General features: G+C 42.1%; 1 protein-coding gene across 3 annotated transcripts; it reads left to right on the forward strand.

Annotated features, from left to right (window-relative positions):
* The first annotated feature begins 490 nt into the window (after positions 1 to 490).
* Positions 491 to 15,518, forward strand: LOC137786263 (target of myb1 like 2 membrane trafficking protein). 3 transcript variants are annotated; one of them, XM_068578016.1, is made up of 16 exons: positions 491 to 574; positions 4,491 to 4,575; positions 5,995 to 6,073; positions 6,499 to 6,648; positions 6,815 to 6,949; positions 7,041 to 7,202; positions 7,453 to 7,569; positions 8,426 to 8,559; positions 9,091 to 9,133; positions 9,981 to 10,152; positions 10,461 to 10,575; positions 11,278 to 11,353; positions 12,229 to 12,303; positions 14,445 to 14,504; positions 15,028 to 15,064; positions 15,178 to 15,518. In XM_068578016.1, the coding sequence occupies exons 1-16, from the start codon at positions 523 to 525 to the stop codon at positions 15,321 to 15,323; spliced, it is 1,638 nt and encodes a 545-aa protein (XP_068434117.1). In that variant the 5' UTR covers positions 491 to 522; the 3' UTR covers positions 15,324 to 15,518. The 3 variants fall into 3 exon arrangements, with proteins under 3 accessions (XP_068434117.1, XP_068434118.1, XP_068434119.1); XM_068578017.1 differs by lacking the exon at positions 12,229 to 12,303; XM_068578018.1 differs by lacking the exons at positions 12,229 to 12,303; positions 14,445 to 14,504.
* Positions 15,519 to 15,570: the final 52 nt, after the last annotated feature.

A 15,570-nucleotide genomic window follows, 5' to 3' on the forward strand; every position in this document is an offset into this window, starting at 1 on the left:
GTTAAATGTCGTGCTCAGAGACACTTCGACGTGTGAACTGTGGGGGGAGTGGGGATCGAACCGGCTACCTCGTGGTAACGGGACGACCACTCATCCCCCTAAGCGACAGCTCGTTTAACTTAAAAAATATATATACATGATGACACTAAGATTTGGTTCACTGTTGTTTTATTTCGGTTAAACATTTTCATAGGAACAATTTAGGCTTATTTACGGTCAGTCGTATATTTATGTTCGAGATATAATCAGAGGGTGAATGCTTGTGTGTATTTTTCTGAATTGTATTTTCGGGCATTTATAGAGAATTATTACGGCGCGCTATACAGTAATATTCATGTTCATATAAGAACAAGGTTTTTTGAACACAGCTGCAGCTGGTAAATATGACGGCCATTGATTTCAACCAATCGCGTTCAACCCTTAATTGTATAGACCAATAGAATTCATCTGTGGGCGGGGCTTATCAGCACCACCTCCGGGCCTCATCCTCTGTCACTCCCGAGCGGATTGTTTGTTGTCGAAATGGAGTTCTTACTTGGAAATCCGTACAGCACTCCCGTGGGCCAATGTATAGGTACGTTAGCCTCTAAGCCATTTATTAGAGATGTGGTACTTCCCGCCACTGGACATAATTTGAACCTGAGCAGACATTTGGTGTTTTACTACTCGGGTTTACGGTACGAAAATAGCGAGCTAGCGAGCATCATCGAAGCCAAACGTCATCTTAGCTTTTAGCTAGCTAGCCTACCTAACTTAGTCCCCTATAAGCACAAGTGCACTACGGGCACTCACTCGCCGTGTATGTAAACGACATTAAATGACAGAGAATGGCACGGGTTACGTCAGTGTCGTCACATTGCTTAAAGTGTCTGGCGTATAGGGACCTTCTTTATTTGTAAACTATTTGGAATTAATTTCTAAAGCCAGTGTTTACGCAGTTTTAACTCAAAATAATGTAAGCATTTCATATTTACTTCATGTCTAGTTAGGTTTGAAATGTTTAGTTACGTCCTTCCAAAACAGACGTGGAACAAACATCAATTTGTCACTATGTTGATTTGTGTTTACCTTTCAGTGAATGCAGCAGCTTCACACGGGCGTTTCTTTATTACATATTTTCTTCTGTCAGTACTGCTCTTTTAGACATAAGGTCCATGTAGATGATTTCTCATGTTGTTACCTAATCTGTTTTCCAGTTTCTAATGATATAACCGTGGAAAGCTTTTATCAAGCTCCTCGGTGCAGAAAAGTGTAAAAAGTTTGGTGGAGGGATGTCTATGGGAGTTGAAGAGCCTCTGAATTGCCCACTGGCCTGCGTGAGTGTTGTCCTTCACCCACTGGTCAGCTGCTTTGTGCCATGTCATTCACAACAGCCCTCGACAACCAACTGTGGGCGTTGTCTCAATCATTTAGTTTCTGGAGGTCCTTCTAGGTCATACCATGGTTTGTAGCTACTTAGATTTCCCTATTTCACATAGACGGCTATATCTCCAGCTTGATCTCTCCGGTTAAGTTGCTGCACTGCGCCGAGTTGTACAGCTGGCTGTCTGTTTGGCCATTGCGGTGGTATTGTACACCACACCGGCAGGGCCAAGGATCAGCTTACCCGACACATTCAGAGAGATCGACATAACAGATGCTGAGGGATGCATAGTGAGCTGTTTTATTTCCTAAGTGACTGAGAAGGTGGTGGATGGGTTAGAGGTGATGAATTCATATTCCTTTATCCTCCTCATTTCAGTCTGTCAGTGAGAGAGTGAGTGAGTGGTATTTGCAATGTAATAGTGCATTCATAGTTCGACTGCATGTTTAAAACTAAATAAATTGTAATGCACCATAAATGGAGAAAATACAATACAAGTTTTAATGAAGCACTTATTATCTGGGAATCAGATGAGCTTTTAAGGGCTGCCTATTTGTCAGTTTGCCATGTTGTCTTTTCCTACATCTCTAGTATCCTTTTACTCTTTTATAAGATAAGAATCAGATGTCTAAATTTAAGAATTTCTTTCACCATTTGACTGGAAAAAGTTCCTCTGAATGCTCCTTAATACTATGCTCAGGAGTTCTGTACATAACCAGAGTTTGAAGCCATTTCCAATATTTAGACGACCAACCTTTGATTAGCAAATTGTTGAACGTCAGAAGTACTTTGTGGAGGGGAAAATGGGTGAAGACAAATAGAAAATGTTTCGCGAAAGGAGTCTAATGAAGGAGAAAAGAATGTGTTGAGGTGGAGGGCCAAGATGGGGGAAAGATTTGTGGTTTTGTTGGCAGCGGCTGGCACAGCGTGTCACCGTTAAAGCCATGTGATCGACTGGCTTCACTGGTCGATTCCCAGGACCGGGTGGATAGACACTATGAAGGAATGAATGCACTCAGAGGCCTTTTCACTTCATTAGCAAGGCTCTCATTGTTCAGCATCGTTCCAGCTCATTTCACAAGGAGAGATTAGTTCGGGTTTTTTTTTCATGTCTCTTTCTTCCTCTGCCACCTCGTGCTCTACCCTGTCTTCTTGACCTGACAATCCATTAAGGAGATTACATGGGATATCCCAGTGGCAGTAGCTGGTTTAGTCCACCAGCCTTATGCCTTATGTGCAGACTAACACAATACACAGCACAATGTTTATCAATGCCGCTCATGTTTAAATTCACTTTTATTTTCCAAAAAAGTTATTAATTATGTTCGTAGGTGGGAGCGTAAAGAGTAAAAAAACGAAACAAGAAAAGATGCCTGTCTCTCGGTGCTTGCCCAGTCTGTGACAAGTTGATTAGAGATGGAGCATGAATATGTCATGGCTGTCTGACTTGTCCAATGTTGAGCCTCCCAAATGGAAGGTACCCAGCCCAGTGAGAGGTTCGTGGCCCGGGCATGACAGCCTGCTCAGGGCCTCGAGGGCTTCAAGAAAAAAAGTTCCTCCTGTCCAAGCGCAAGAATTGTCTAATGAGAATCTATGAGCGTCCGTCACAGGGAATCGGTCACAGCTCACTCCAGTAGAAAACCTTTTTCTGTTTCACTGTGAAGTTGACAAGCGATCCTGAAAAATATCAGCTTTCACTGACATGATGGATGGATTCAGGGGACGGCAGAGGAAGGAGGAGACGGAGGAGACAGAGCGAGGAACAGAGTGACGACTGCAGTGCCAGTTCATCAATGTGGCTTTTCACAGTCTGGATCACATTATTTCCTGGCTGTATAATGCTAATAAATAGGGTGGAGTTTAAAAGCCTCCGTGGCTTCATTTTTTTTCAGCTGTTATTCGAATTATGAGCACACTGCCACGTCTCACCCACAGCCAGCTCTCGAGGTGACTGTTTGGTTCCTTTTGTCCAGTTCAAGCAACAGGTGGTGAATAATATTTAGTTTCATGAGTTTTCATCCCACCCCTTCTGAAAGATGAGTTTTCAGTTTAGGGACCATTCACACCTCATAACACAAACAAATTTACCTGAATTTACAATAGCTATATATTTATTTAGTGGTTTTATTATAATATATAATTTGGCTTATAATGCTACGTTATTCTTGATGAAACCAGAACAAAATTCATCTAAGCGAGACTTGAAAAAAAGACGGATCTTTTTCAAAGGTAACGGTAAAAGGTAACGTCATGTACTGTGCACCAATCAGAATTCAGCAATACCTTTTCGATGACAGGTAGTTGGTTGTTTGGGCGCTGTCAATCAAATCTAATCAAACTATATCCACGCAGTCCTACTGGAGCAAATTAACTGAATTTTGAAAACTAATACATTATCTCTAGAGATTTTTTTAATTTTATATTTACTTTAATCAACAATTATTGAGTTATAAATAAATAGATAAATAAATACACATTTATAGAGAAAAATGATTCAAAACTGGAAAAAATGTTTGGCTGATTGAAGAAAGACATTAGAGAATTGATTATTTACGAATATCTGTCACCGCATGCTGACTTGCTTACACAACAGTTTTTACTTCTGATGTTATGTAAACCATGGGCCGCTTTAATTAGTGTGCATCGACTTTAGTACAGACGACAAACCGAGCCTGACCAAAACTCAGCTTCATGCTGACTAGCGAGACAGCTGGCAGGGGGTAAACAGTGCATGAGGTATTGAAACTAAAATTTACTTCAGTGCCAGCCACCCTCAAGTTTATGTTGTTGAGAAGCCAAGATTTATTAATCACTATGATGCAACTAAAACTCAACTATCTGCAGGCAGTCATGGATATTTCTTTCTGCATTTTGAACTGATATTATGTCAGGATGTAAACAATGTCAGGTCTGTGTAAAAAGAGATCAGCTTCCTGTCTCACAACACATGTAACTGTATGTGTTATTATTTGTGTGTTATTCGTTTGTCAACTAATGAAAACTGTAATGAAGTAAACTCCGGGCTTGTTTACGTGTTTAAATTTACTTTGCAGACAAAATTATGAGGAACTGAAATAAAAATAAAAAAATAAATATAAATAGTCTGTTTATGTGGGTTTTCCTGTAGAGCGGGCCACAGACGGAGGCCTACAGAATGAGGACTGGACCCTCAACATGGAGATCTGCGATATCATAAATGAGACGGACGAGGGGTAAGCTTCATCTACAAGTTAATCATTGTTGAGTTAGAATTTGCTTCTTCAACATTTTTGAGCAAAAGTGCTTCTGGTCCCGCAACTTCATGGATCTGTCATTGTTTTGTCACACTGGCTGACTGAGAGACTCAATACACTGACTTCCACTGTGCTTCACAAACAGACACCACACCACAGAAAGCCTTTTGTTTCCTGTAGGTGTCACTGACTGACAGAATTGATTAATTAAATTCGTATGTCAGTCTCCTGCATTAAAACTGTCGCAATGTCGATTCTGCATCTTTTGTGAGACCAGAAGCCGCAACAAAAACATATAAATTACCTAATTTGCATTTTTTTTGTTGCCCCTATTAGTATTTATAATTTTTTCAAAAATATTTCCCTGCCTTCTCCAAAATGCACAAATGTTTCTTTTTATCAGACCATAATGGTTCCAGATTGGACTTTGCATTGAAGCATATAATGTGAGCTCGTTTTTTATTTTTCCAATAATGGAATATGTCTTTTTTCATTTTTTCTCAACACTTTCTCTTTTCTCCCCTGCTTTTCACATTCTTCATGCCTACACACACTCATTGTCTTGGTATGAAACATGGGGCTCTCTCTGTTCCACACAGACAGACACAGAACACACACACACACACACACACACACACACACACACACACACACACACACACACACACACACACACACACACACACACACACACACACACACACACACACACACACAGAACACAGAACTTGTTGTCTTCAAAAAGTTTCAGTCTGTCGGTTATCTCCAGAGTTAGAATTAAAATTCTGTGAAAGTGATAGTGAAAAATGACTTGTTTTAATATAGGGTGTTAACACATGCTACTGTGTGCTGGAAATAAACAGATGCACCATCCAAAACCCCCAAAAACACTTCATCAAACACTCACACTCTCTCTCACACACACACACACACACACACACACACACACACACACACACACACACACACACACACACACACAAAGTGCTGTTCGAGGAAGCTATTCGACTTTGTGCGCCATCTTTATCCATTTCTGTCTCCTTCAGCTCCCTCATTAAAACACATTTACCATTGCTCATAAAGGAGTTTATAAAAGCGTATTACGCCTCATCTGCAGTGAAGAGGCGGGCAGTGTGAGGCAGAAAGCCAACCTGACGTCTTATCACATGGACAGCTTTGTTCTTGCCTCTGGAGAAAACAGTCACTCAGAAAGAAAAGAGGGGAACAGATGGCGTGACGGCACTTCTCTGTCTTAGTCAAGCAGCTACGCTGACAGACTGACTGGCATCTGTTATTGTGGCACAGAAAATAATTCATTCCAACAAAGTCAAAGATGTTTTGTCTACTCTCAGCTGGGGTGCTTAATCCAGCTGTGTCTTCGCTGCTGTTTCCCCGCAGGCCAAAAGACGCCATGCGGGCACTGAAGAAGAGACTTGGGGGCAACAAGAACTACAGAGAAGTGATGCTGGCGCTAACGGTGAGAAGTTCTGATCTTTTTTATTGTAAAACTGGCATCAACTTCACCAGAAGAAGTTGTTGTTGCTTTTCTGTGTAGGTCACATTAAAGGATTGCACCTTGCATAAAACTTGACCCGCTTGGGTCTTGTGTTTCTTTTGTTGGTCAATTTATTCCACTCTGTCTCCTCCTGGCCATCGTCAAGGTTGTGCATTTCTGTCTGATATTGCTCATCTTTCATGTTGTTCACAGCAGCCATGTCTTTTGAGCTGTGTTCGTATCCTCCCACATCTTTGATAGCTCTGCTCATTAAAAGCACCTGTGCGTGATGAAAGCACTCTTGACGGAGAAGTCTTCCTTTTTTTCTGCTGCCTTTCGCAGACTTTCTTGCTTGTTTGTTTCTTCGCCCGGCTTCTGTCTCTGTTTAATCTTCTCCCTCTCTGCAGGTAGTGGAGACATGTGTGAAAAACTGCGGTCACAGGTTTCATGTCCAGGTGGCCAACAGAGATTTCATCGATGGTGTGTTGGTCAAAATCATCTCCCCCAAAACCAATCCTCCCACCATCGTACAGGACAAAGTGCTGGCGCTTATACAGGTATTGGAGCTTTTTGTGTTGTCAATGTACTTAGTTCCTTGACCATTCATTTGTATTTTTGTGATAAGGATTTGCCAACAGGGCCGGATGAAAAACCTTGTACAGATATTGTGATGTAATACGACCATTTATGTTTTTTCAGTCACAATGTGTGTTTTTTTGGCAGGCATGGGCCGATGCTTTCAGGAGTTGCCCCGATCTAACTGGTGTGGTCCACATTTATGAGGAACTGAAGAGGAAAGGCATTGAGTTCCCAATGGCAGACCTGGATGCATTGTCTCCCATCCACACACCACAGAGGGTGAGAAGGAAGAAACACACACACACACACAGCGTTAACACACACGTATATTCACAACGCAATTTCCTTAGCGGTATTTTTTTTCTTCCAGGGAACAGCAGAGGTGGACCCGGCCATGCTCAAGTACCTAGCCCCGGTCTCACCCGCCGTCGGGCCTCCTAATCCAGCCCCGCTCCCGCTCCTGGCCCCGCCCCCTGCATCTGCCACAGAGGCTGCCCTCATGCCCAGCCCCATCACAGCGACCCCTGAGCAGGTGAGGGGCTTCAGAAGCAACATATGACCCAAAAAATTTACTTTATGCTGCACTTGTGAAACTTCATTTATTTATTTTCACCAGTCTGTCAATATGATAGATTTATTGTTTAGCGATTTGAATTGTAAAGTGCGTAGATTAAAGCAGATTACAAGATTTTAGCGGGACATCAGGACCAACCTGTGAGAACATCTGCAGCACTGCTGATACTGAATGTGTCCTAGTGACCTCTGACCTTCTGTGCTTACAGATCGCCCGCCTGCGCAGTGAGCTGGACGTAGTGAGAGGAAACACGAAAGTCATGTCAGAAATGCTAACAGAGATGGTTCCCGGGCAGGAAAATGCCTCTGACCTAGAACTGCTTCAGGTAAGAGACTCATGAATACATAATAAGCTCTAATGTAATAAACATTTTCATCACAGTGAAATATTACGGAAATAAATCTGACTTTATGGATTTTAATGTGGATTTTGAGTTGAACATGAAGGTATATGAGCAAGCAAAGTTGTATGGCGCCTTAGGCAAGTTAATTAAATATATGAGTTCCCAACACACAGTAAAGTATGTTAATTCAGAATGCAGAACGCTTTCCAACATGGCATGGCAACTGTAAAGTGCTGTAATTATTTCCACCCACCAGGGGGAGTAGTGCTTTTAGTTTTCAGTGTTAAAAACGCTCAACTCCCCCACAACATATATCAAGAGCCAGTTGGCTGTGGGCAAATTCTTGGAATTGGCAATTAACTAGTCGTGGAGAAACTCATGCAGAGTTTAATCTCCTCAGAGCAAATCCACTCAGGTATGTGTGTCACTGTAAAGGATCTGGCCCTGTGCTAAGATGCCCATTCCAGTTGTGATTGTCATGTGCTACCCTTTGTTTCTTTGTTTCTTGCTTTCCCCAGCTGCTAAAGACAAAACATTCACAGATTCTTACGCTTTCATTTCGCCTTTCTCAAAATTGAATGCCGTGTTAAAAAAAATAAAAAGCACATTATATGTACAGGTAATGTTCCCATGTTTAGACCATGCCATATAATGTATGTGTCTGATGAAATAATATGCTTCTCTATATCAGAACCAGAAACATTCATTAAGGAATTGTCATGACGGGTGGTGCGTAACATTAAACAACAAGCAGTCTCACTCTTTTTGCTGTATGTTTCGATCTATTCATTCAACAATTAATCTATTGATCAATCTGTTGACGTGCTGATATCTCAAGGAGCTGAACAGAACATGCAGGGCCATGCAGCAGAGAGTGGTCGAGCTGATTTCACGTGTCTCTAACGAAGAAGTGACTGAGGAGCTGCTACACGTCAACGACGACCTCAACAACATCTTCCTCCGATATGAGAGGTACGTTCAATCAAACGCTCAATCAGAATTGTGTTTTTCAACAAGGGCTTCAGAAGAGGGACCAAGTGTGCTGATTGTCTGTGATGTAAGGTGACCTTGAGTGCCATAAAGGGCACCGTTTTATCAAATGTATTATTATTATTTACTGTTTTCGGTAATCTTCAATCATCTTGGATGTCAATGCCACTTTTTCCTGTTCAACAGAACTAGATGTTTTAGCCTAACGTGTGATACTTGCAGGAACTTTAAAAAAAGAAAGAAAATTGTATCTTAATACATGTTTTTAAAAAGGAGGCTCCAGCTGTAATTAGACCTGAGCTTTTTGAGAAAAAACGCAGATGAAATAAAATTTTTGCAATTTCAAACACCACAAAGCTATGCTGCTTGTGTGGAGACGCGATGCTTTTAAACATTCTGCGGCTTTAAACTGGTAAAATGTCTCTTTTAAGAGGGTTCTGAAGATGAAAGATGTGTAAGCATTTGAACCCCACAAAGCTTGTCCTAAAACATTAAAGGTTTTTGTGCTCACAGGTACGAGAGGTACAGGTCTGGTAGAGCCGCTCAGAACAACGGGGTGAGTACCATCAACACAAAGTCTGTTTTCAAAGAGCAGAAATCAAACGCCCAAATACTCCCTAAGGATCACCTGTTTTGTTTTGGCATCGCCTGTGGCAGTTAATGATGCTATGAGGGTTGTTTCAGACAAATCCGTCCACACAAACCATTTTTGTATGTGATTTATGTATTACTATGTATGATGGCATTCACAATCCACTGCAGAATTAACCCATAATGCAAGTAGATGGCATTTTTAGCTTCATCAAAACTGAAAGAGCAAAGCAGAACAAGTCCCAATCTGCTATTTAGAGTGTACATATGCCAGTACCAGTGATTTGCCAGAGGGTTGAGGCATCTCTCACTTCATCCCACATATCTGTTTGTGTTTGCATTCTGTTGATCTTTCTGTGTGCTCTGTCTGTTTGTGTTGTGGCCAGCTGATGGAGGCAAGTATGGTGCCAGTACCAGCCAATGTGCTGTGATTGAACAGAGTGATAAATGTTAACACGTCTGCTAGATGGAGCTAAAGCTTAGACCCATCAGTAGCACTGTGCGAAGCAAGATACTACATGTCCTTCCCTTCCCTCCGTCCTTCTGTGTCACACATCTGAAGTTCTGTGCAGATGTTTATGCGACCCTCAGTGCTGTTCTTGTGCATCCGATCCACAACTATTTACCCTCAATGTTGCCTTAAATTGTGTGAATAGTCAATCGTGTAGCATTTCAGTATTCTCTCTGTATACAAGGGCAAACGCTCAGTAATATAATTTCCTCAACAAACGTGTGGCCTTCCTTCATCTCAATCTTTTGCTTAAACTGAATTGTTAACAGCCTTCTCTTTTGCTCTCCATGCTCCCTTTCAGATGTTGAATGAGACCACAGAGGACAACCTGATAGACCTTGGTCCAGGGTCCCCTGCTGTGGTCACGCCCGGGATTAGCTCTAGCCCTCCACCCAAAACAACAGCTGGGGCCACTGCCTCCCCGGCCCATAACCCTACAACGGCCTCTCTTTCGTCTGCACTCGCTAATATTGGTAAGAACAATCACATACACTCTCTCTTAACAGACCTTTAACATCCCTCCTGCTCAGTCTCTGCAGACGTGGCATTGGAGAAGCAGCAGACTGTAAAAATGGTTAATAATCTGGTTACTAATGGAAATTGAGCCCACCAACATAACGCATTCAGCTCCCCTGTTGGTCTCTGCGTGCTACAGTACTCTGGTTAAAGCTTAGATATGTTGCAGTTCTGAATCTTTCTTCATACTCCTCCATCTCTGCTTTCTCCTTCCACTCCTCGCTCTTTCCCCTTTTCCTGCTCTCCTCTCGCCGTCCCTCTCCAGATGTAGCTTCAGACAGCGTGAGCGGGACCTTGTCCTCTCTCCCGGGTCGCAACCAGGACGACTTTGACATGTTCGCCCAGACCAGGACCAGCTCTTTGGCCGAGCAGCGCAAAAAGTAGGTCAAGATTTCATTTATCTTCTGGGGCAGACCGGATCCTCATGTTTTTATTCAGGGTGTAATTTATTTTAATTTAATTGATGTGTCCTCTGTCCCTTAACTTGCACTCGCTACATCGTCTTATCGTGAATTATTCCCTTGTGCATTTCCTGAAATGGCTTTTAAATACCTCAAGTGTATGGATGTTGATCTGGTATTTTTCTCTTCCAACAACTTGTTGCCTTCAGCTGTAAAGTAACGGCAAAGCACACAGGTTTCCATTTGAGAATAATGTGTAAAGTGAGATTTTCTCATCTTCGCTGCATCACTTTATTGTTGATTTAGCCGATTACTTTTCCTTCTCCAGTGCTATGGATTTGTTCCTGTTCCTGATTCATAATTGCAAAAGGGTGTTTTGGGATATCTGGTCTCTCAGCGGTTATTGCCAAATAAAACATCCCTGTTGGCCAAAGACCATTGTTGCATTTAATTTTCCTGTAGGTTTTTTCCCCACTGTGCTCTGTCGTGAATATGAAATGTACCTACCATTGTTGATGTTCTTGAAGAATTCCACATAATGTTGGCATTTGACCAGATATTCAAGGAATGAAATTACATTATCATCAAAATGTGTGAACATCGCTGAGTATTAACTCTTTCACTGTTTTTTGACTGTGCTTTTTCTCGCTCTTAACGCTGCTGTTTATGTTTTGTGCCCAGTGTAAAGTATGAGGACCCTCAGGCTCTGGGAAGCCTTGCCTCGGCTTTGGATGTGAGACAACAGAACACAGGAGGGGTGAGTACACTGATGCATGTGGTTTGAAACAGTGTTCACCCATATATAGCGTGTGGGAGTTGATGAGCTTCTCCTGTACCAGTCTGTCCTCAGCCCTTGGTCTCTCCCTGCATGTGATGGCCTCTGAGCCCATATATTCCACAGTCCAGTGCAGTGTTACATAAACTTTAATCAAACAAAAGGTTTGTGAATTGGCTATTGTAGTTACTGAATAGCTCAAATAAATATCTTGCAATGTGGAAACTGTTCAAGTGTTAAGCGTGCCTTTTTATTTATAGGCTCGCTTTTTAACACTTGAACAGTTTCCAGATTGCACGATATTTATTACTCTTTAAAAAACATTTTTCATTCTTTAAACCAGATATTAAGACTTTTTAATTTTCAGTTTTATGATTAACTAAATAAAAGAAAAGTCCACCCTATCACTTTGTACACAAATGCAAACTTCGATTTTTGTCATTGCTCCTCCTTGTCTGAGCACACATTGCAATATATTTGCACGGCTGCACTATGTAAACAGACTATTCTGAACTGCCATACACACGCACACGCACACACACAGTGGTGATTGCACATACCACTTCTTTTTTTAGCTACGTCCGGCGCCCAATGCCTCGTACAGTGCTTTTACTTAAGGGAGTTTGTCCACCCCGTCTTATTTTCCTCATTTTCATCTTTATGGAATCAACCTTTCACCGTTTTCTTAAGTTCTCACCTCTTTTTCTCCCCCTTTTTTTAAATGACAGCCGCCTCTTGCATATTTGACTTCTCCTCTGTCTCTCTCTCTCTCTCTCTCTCTGCACTGTGTGCTATGCTGTGGTCGGGCGTGCTACATTTCTTCTCTTTTGTAAGGTGTTGTTCTGTTGTTGATTCAGCTGAGTGTAAAAGGGGATGATAACCCAGCAGATCAGGAGCTGCCCATAGACAGCTGGCTTATTACCCAAGGAATGGTGAGGACTCCATCCTCAGTGTGTCCTCCTACCCCTCCCTCGTGTCCACCGTCACCCCTGCTCTCAACCTCCTGCAGCATCATCCATAACCCTCATGAGCTGCTCTAATTTTTAGCCTCATGTCATTGCTCAGTCCTGGAATGCCCGAACAAGCTCATATCAGGAAACATGACCTAGTTTTTCCACCTCCATGTCAGGACAGATGTTGTACTCTAGTGTTGGGCAATATGATAATACCTTACACGGATAGTTTGGGGTTGCTTGAGGTATTTATGTATATTTAGTAAACGGCATTACTTAGTGGGGTTGTTTGAGGTACTTATGTTTACTTAGTGAACGGCAGTTGGTACACGCCCAGTTTTGAGAAAACAGACAGGAGTCACGTCGCAGGAGCAAAGCAATGTACTGCTGTCGGCAATGTTTTAGATAAAGGAAGATCTATATTTATCCATCTAAAAGAAAGATTCACCCAAAATGTTTTATATTTAACTAAATCTATATTAGTTTAAGTGTATGCTATATTTAGGATATGTTCACCACTTTATTAGCTAAGTATTAACTATAATTCATTGGATTTACCAAAAACGTACATATTCTGGTATTTAAGCAGTTTATATATTTAATTTACAGAAAACAATATTCATTGGTGGAGTGATAGAACTACTTGTAAAAGGGTATAGGATATTATCCATATTGCCCACCTTCATTGCGCTCCACTGACATGGGCGCTCAACACTAAACTCATTACTGATGCTTGCCTCCGTAATGCCACCTCTTTATAGATGGTTAATGAGCTTGACGGGTCACCAAGGAACTTCCATCAGCTTGACTCATCTCTCAACAGTCACACACTAAAACAGCAGGAAAGTGTAGATACTTCTGCTACACAGCACGGTTAAATCAACAACGATGAACATCGTTAAAGTACTGATAACATTTTATCCAAGCGTAACAAAATGGATGTTGATCTGCTGTGTAGTAGGGAGTATTTGTCAGTTGTCCTCTAAATGTCTTTAAATCTTAAATAATAAACTAGATGTCACTAACATCTCACCCTAACCAGCCATAGATAAACTAACATAGGATCAGTAGTTGTAATATTTTGAATACTAATAATTAAGTTAATATCTTGACTGAATATTTGAGTATAAAGGATTACACTTTGAATTTGTATCACACTTTTCAACAGCATTTTCTCTCTTGTTCACGCAGCTGCATGTGTTTTCTTTTTCCTGTGAATGACTTTCACTGCCCTGGCCTTTTATTTTGAAAAGCTTCGTTCATTGCGTTAACTGTCACGAGGAAACCCCATCCGAGTCGTTGTAGTCTATAGCAGGGTGTCAGGGAAAGGTTTAACGTTTGACATCGGTTCGATGCCAAATGTGGACTTTGACTTAACCGGACGTGGAAGACTTTTTGTGTGTTAACAAAAAGCATGGAAGCATTGTTTTGCAAATTTCCCAGAATGCTACTCATCATGGATGGACTCGAGCAAGTGTGAAAGTTTCCTATTTCACTGTCATATAATGCAACACACTTTCTTAGCAGTCCTGCTCCACTGGGACCGCTTGGTGCCCGCACAAACATAAACTCAAACGCACACCCCTCCCACCCGCGATGTGGCGTCATCGCATCATCAGTCACCGCTCGCCACGCAGCATTCGTGTGTGCAATGTCATGTGCTCCATGTATGTGTATGCCGTGGGATTGCCCCGCCTCTCGACGGTCCCTGTGCTTTCAGCTTTTCCCAGGCAATCAATCTCTTAATCACGTTCAAGCGATTTGCTAATTAACTAATGATGTGGAATAATTAACGCTGCTGTGTGACATTAGTCGGCAGCTGTTAAGCCATGTCAGCACTTCAGAACTAATGAGAACAATACACAACCTGGGAACTGCTGAACTCACTGAAGACAGCTGAGTAGCAGATTGTTGCACATGTTGAAACAGTAAGAGCACAGACTTGAGAGGGGTTGAGTGTCTTTTGAGCACATCTTTTTGTTCTCATTTTGTGTTGTTTTTCATTTTAACCATCTTCCTCTTTGAGCATTTGGTGTTACAATTTTTTTTTTTTGTGGGTGTCTTTCTGTTGTGTGGCTTTGGTGCTGCCCTCTTGGTTTGTCCATGGCTTTGCTCCATAGATCCCTGTATCGCAGTCCTCTGTCATGGATGACATAGAGGAGTGGCTCTGTGCTGACGTGGTGAGACTTCTTTAACTTGATTTATATCCTTTGCTCTTCTTTCTCTCTCCTTGCTCCCCTCGGTTTTGTTTTTGTTTTTCTTGATGGCGCATTTCATCTGTCTCATAACTGGATACATTTGACTTTTAGTTTCCTTTCACGTCACTACCTTTCATTCACTCTAAACTAATGTGTTTCCACCAATGACTTGCATATAACAGTTTGAAGTTTGCCTTATGAATGCTAACATAGTGCCAGTGGTGGTCAGTTAAAACAGTATGACCTTCCTTAACACGTGCATGTGGAGGTCGTGGGCTCGACAGCTAAAGAAGGTTCCTTGTCTAGTAGAAGGATGGTTGACGGATTCTTCATGAGTGCCTTTGACTAGAATATGAAGTTTGTGTGAACTTGACAGGCATTTGACATGTGATGCTTTTGTGTATCAGCATAATGTGTTGCTGGCTCTACTGTACACTCAGGTTTGTACTCCATTAATAATGGCAATTTGTGTACATTATCTGATTTACTTTTCTCTTTTCAATAGAAAGGGGATGCTGCCGAGGAAGGGGTGACCAGTGAAGGTAAAGACTGATCACAGCTGCATGTGTGTGTTCCAATCGCTCGAATGTGAAGGTTCGAATGTGAACGTGAAGTGTTGTTGTTTTTCACCTTCTTATCAATCTGTTTCTTTCAGAGTTTGATAAGTTCCTGGAGGAGCGAGCAAAGGCTCCAGACTCTCTGCCGTCTCCCCCCGGAGATCACCCCGCTCACCCCGCTCGTGCCCCCGCTGGCTCCCACAAGAAGGCTGAACGGACGGAGGACACCCTCTTTGCCTTGTAGACTCTTCTCAGAGAACCACGGCCGTTTTCCGGGGGCATCTAAAGGTCCTCGCCCTCGATGATTCGTCCCTAACGGCCCCTCCAGTCCCATTTCCTCGCTGATGGCAGTGGTGTAGCAAGCGATCTCCGCCGCCTTGTCATTCTCTTGCCACGGTGTTGCTTTAACATGCAGAGGTCCAACATGTTTACTGCGCAAGACTGCGTTGTGTTTTACTATATATGGCTGTATTAATCTGTTTGTGTGGGGT

Source organism: Clinocottus analis, unplaced genomic scaffold (assembly GCF_023055335.1).
Source record: "Clinocottus analis isolate CAN_PGR_092001 unplaced genomic scaffold, fCliAna1.0.p SCAF_16, whole genome shotgun sequence".
In the NCBI taxonomy this organism is placed as follows: Eukaryota; Metazoa; Chordata; class Actinopteri; order Perciformes; family Cottidae; genus Clinocottus; species Clinocottus analis.